Source organism: Notothenia coriiceps, unplaced genomic scaffold, assembly GCF_000735185.1.
Source record: "Notothenia coriiceps isolate Sejong01 unplaced genomic scaffold, NC01 NC01_scaffold00009520, whole genome shotgun sequence".
Lineage (NCBI taxonomy): Eukaryota > Metazoa > Chordata > Actinopteri > Perciformes > Nototheniidae > Notothenia > Notothenia coriiceps.
Genome location: NW_011342221.1, coordinates 2,501 through 6,554, shown reverse-complemented (window position 1 = coordinate 6,554; position 4,054 = coordinate 2,501). Strand labels below are relative to the sequence as shown.

The 4,054-nt window shown below is 40.3% G+C and overlaps 2 protein-coding genes across 2 annotated transcripts in view; one reads left to right on the top strand and one right to left on the bottom strand.

Annotated features, from left to right (window-relative positions):
- Nucleotides 1-545: 545 nt before the first annotated feature.
- On the top strand, nt 546-1,795 carry drc2 (dynein regulatory complex subunit 2). Its single transcript, XM_010770999.1, has 2 exons — nt 546-842; nt 1,292-1,795. Exons 1-2 carry the CDS (start codon nt 651-653, stop codon nt 1,589-1,591), a joined length of 492 nt encoding a protein of 163 aa, XP_010769301.1. The 5' UTR covers nt 546-650; the 3' UTR covers nt 1,592-1,795.
- A 1,790-nt stretch (nt 1,796-3,585) lies between these two features.
- Nucleotides 3,586-4,054, bottom strand: part of LOC104945346 (striatin-3-like) — a 2,665-nt gene continuing 2,196 nt past the window's right edge. The window contains exon 2 of the mRNA XM_010770998.1: nt 3,586-4,054. This exon is cut by the window's right edge and continues 1,887 nt beyond it. The gene's annotated coding sequence lies outside the window, so the exon portion shown is untranslated.

Genomic DNA, 4,054 nt, shown 5'->3' with positions numbered 1-4,054 from the left:
GCTGGCCCCGCCCCCACCTGGCCCCGCTCCCACCTTCACAGCTGGTCCATTTCAACAGAGAAAAAATCGACAACTGGAAGATGAGTGGAAAAGCGTCACATAAATGTATAAGTGCTCACAACTCCGTGGGAATTATTATGTGCAATTCATTTCTAAAAGGCTTCACATTACTATAATTATATTTGTATTTAAATGTAGGCTACATTTTACACCAACACGGAACACAAAAGCAGGACCAACCGTCATACATTGAATTCCTTGACTAACAAGAGAAAGATTCATTCATTTAAATAAATATTTAACCAGAAATGGTCCGGTTCTAAAGGGTTATTCAGTTCAGCCCGATGAGAGGGGATACAGCTGTGCACATGTCATCATTAACACACGTCGTTTAAGAGTGACGTTTGAGTGAACGAGGACATCCCAATGAATACCTGAGGACTCCTCTGTCCTCACGTCACCTCCTCGTGTCTCTCGCTCGCATCTTACGGAGGCGGAGCTAAGATGCAAGGAAGGGACGCGAGTGAGGGAAAGGAGGAGTCGAGGAGGGGTATTGGGATGATTTTTTGCCTCAGATGTATACTTATTTATTTCTGGAATGTATGATTACCTTCTTATCTGCACTGTCCATTTCCCCCCTGTGAGAAGATATGGTTTCCCGAACACTGATTTCTGTGCTGATCCAGGGTCAGAAGGTCTTACGAGTGGCTGAAATGTGTCGTAAGATGGAGAGCGAGCAGAGGACAATCTCTTCACTGATCCCTGCTGAGGAACAGAGGCAGGAGGAGACTGGAGCTGAGGCAGAGGAACCAGGGGAGGAACCAGGAAAGGAACCAGGGAAGGTAGGATGTGATTCAGAGCTAAGGATATCTTAACCTTTCCAACATTTCCCTTTATCCACTCAGTCACTAAATCAACATTACTGATGATTGTAGGTATCAACAGCAAAGCCTACAGTATTATCACAACACAATAAAGGTCATTAAGGTTATCTGGTCAACGGGAAATATTGGGTTATTTGACTTTCTCCATATTGCCCAGCTCTACTTTGAATACTGGTTAGGGTTCTGACTTTGTTGTTGGTTATCTGGATGTTTCTCTGGATGTTTCTCTGGATGTTTCTCTGGATGTTTCTCCATTAAACAAAAGTCTATAATCCATAAATACATTTCAAAAGTTCAACGACTGGAATAATCAAGAAAAAACACATTGAGTGGATTTACTTCCTTTGAAAAACAAAGTGATGAATCAAAAGGTGAAATGTTGCCTTCACTGTCCTCTGTGTCTGCAGGAGATGTCAGCGCTGTGTCACGTGACGCTGAGCATGAACACCTCGCTGCTGCAGAGAGAAGCTCTGAGGAGGAACAGAGACGCTCTGATGGGAGAGAACCAGCAGCTGAGGGTCCTGCTGAGGCAGCACCTGGACGCCATGACACTCACTGACAACGACCTGGAGGAGGCCCACCCTCTGCTCAGCGTGTACCGCGCCCCCACCACCTCCACACACCCCGAGAACCACAGGAAACACCCCGACAACGAGAGGAAACACACCGTCATCGAGGCCGTCCACGCCGCCAAACACGCGCTGTGACAGAGACACTGAGATTATATAAAAACTGAATATCATCACGTGGTCATGCATTCTAATAACTGTGTTCTCTTTCTTGAAATATTACAAAGAGTTTCCCTGAATTTATTGTGAAATTGATTTCTTAAAAGCTGCGTTCAACCACATTTCTATTTCTATTAGGGCTGCTCAATTAATCGTATTTTAATCGCAATTACGATTTTGGCTTGGAACGATTAATCGAAATAAAACGATTATTTTATTTACTTAAGTTGTAATATAGTTAAAGTTCAGGGTTATCAACTGTTAAAAACATACTGTTCAATTTGTTTTCAATAAATGGATGTTTTCAAAGTAAATGGATAATCGTTTTTAATAATCGTGATATCAATTATTGACCCAAATAATCGAGATTATGATTTTTGCCATAATCGAGCAGCCCTAATTTCTATCCAATTAATTTTACCGCGCCCCCCACCACCTCGTCATCGAGAGAAACACCGTCATCGAGGCCGTCCACGCCGTCAAACACTCGCTGTGATAGACACTGAGATTATATAATTATATATTTATCAAAACTTATACTTTTCTTGAAGAATGTATGCTTGAATATCAACACTTCATCAAATAACTGTTTCTATCTTGAATTATTAAAGTCTCCCTAAATGTATTACTAATATACTTAAAACCTGCGTTCAACAACATTTTCCAAACTCTCTTGTTCAAATAATCCTAGTTTCTTGTTGTATTAGAATACGTTTTTGATTTATTTATATCCCATAAATCTTATTCTTATGAACATTCAGGTTCACCAAACACACAGGTTCGGATAATAAAATACTATTTCTTGGAGCATCACCTTTGTTTAGTGAATCGGAAAAGGGTCCAAACCAGTAAATAATGAACCAGACCCAAAGTAATTAGTCAGAGGTGTTCACATATTTTTGTCAATATAGGTAAGAATGGAGAAACCAGCTCGAGTGCGCTGGAATTTGAAAGTACGCAGCCGAAAAAAATCTGCCCCTTCCTTCAGACTTCCTCACAGAGCCCCTCCTCCAACACACACGAACGCGCACATGACCAATGAGGGCACGAGATAAATGTGTGCCCAGATGGAAGGCTGACAGGCAGGTAGGCCATCCAGTTACTTTAGCCGGGCCGGCTCAGATGATTGGTCGTGCTTTTTACAGCGCCACGGCTTCCACAGATGACATTTTTTTTATGTATTCATTGCTATCGGGATGTTAAGAGCATTCCATGGAATATAACAAAAAGTGTTTCTGAAGTGAATTACCTACCCCACCTTTAATGTTAATAAACTTTGTTTTGTGGTCCCGGCCTTATGCAACTTGTTGAACTGGTCCGGTTTTTCTAGGGTTTCTTTTAAATCACAAAATCCTGTGTTAGACCTTTCATCTCATCAATACACGTTTTCACTTTTCGGACAATAGGACTAATTAACTAAAAATATATCCACATTGTAAGGCAAAAAGTTTGAATATTTTGGACAATATTTAAGATTAGAAGATCAAACGTTACAAGTTGAGACAGAAATTCTATCTAAATTGACCCGGGAAGACAACAAATGCTTTAAATTGGAATTACAAAAGCGATAACTCAAGTAGTAACCAATCATTTTTCTTATCTAGAATGTAGTATGAAACCATCCAAGTAATTTTTGTGGCGATTGGATGAAAGAACCCTTCACAGTAGATGTTTCTCAATGTCGAGGACGCTTCCTTGGTAGGACAAGTCCCTCCGAGTCAGGTCCTTCAGAAGCGATGCAAGAATCCTTCCTAGCCGTCGGCGGGACTCGATGACGTAGCATCCTTTAAATAGTGGCTCTGAAGCATCCTTCCTCGACATTGAGAAACACCCTCCACTTACATAAAAAAACAGATCAAATTGATCCCAAGGACGTCAGAAAGGTCATTAAAAGATCAACGGAATATCTAACTGAAGTCTTGAGCTTTTATTTCGACGCATATTTGACACAGAATGAAGAGCGGAGCAGCAGCCTCTGTACAGGTACACCATTTAATAGTTATTATAGACATTTTATATACATTTCAACAGTTGTATTCTGCTATGTGGTACAATCTTTCAAATCTGCTGTTTCATAGTTTGTAAATCAAAAAGAAAAATTACAAAACTCATCAAAACTCGCAAACTGATCTTTTTTTTTCCATTTTTCTGGAAGACTAGAAAAAATACTTTTATTGTATTAATCATGCATTACACAAACAAAAACAAAAGTCTTTTAGTTACACAGTAAGTTGTAGCGTGGGTGAAAAGAAAAATAAAGATTTGTGATGGAGACGCTCGTGTTACAAATCCCTTCAGTTTAAAAAAGTTAAATTAAAACCACAACGATGAAATAAAACTCTGGTCGGGATGTTTTCGGCCAATCAGGTGGCAGCTTTTTTGTTTTAAAACCGGCCCCAGGAGGCGTCTGATTGGACCGTTACTCCTGGAGCTCAAACTGGT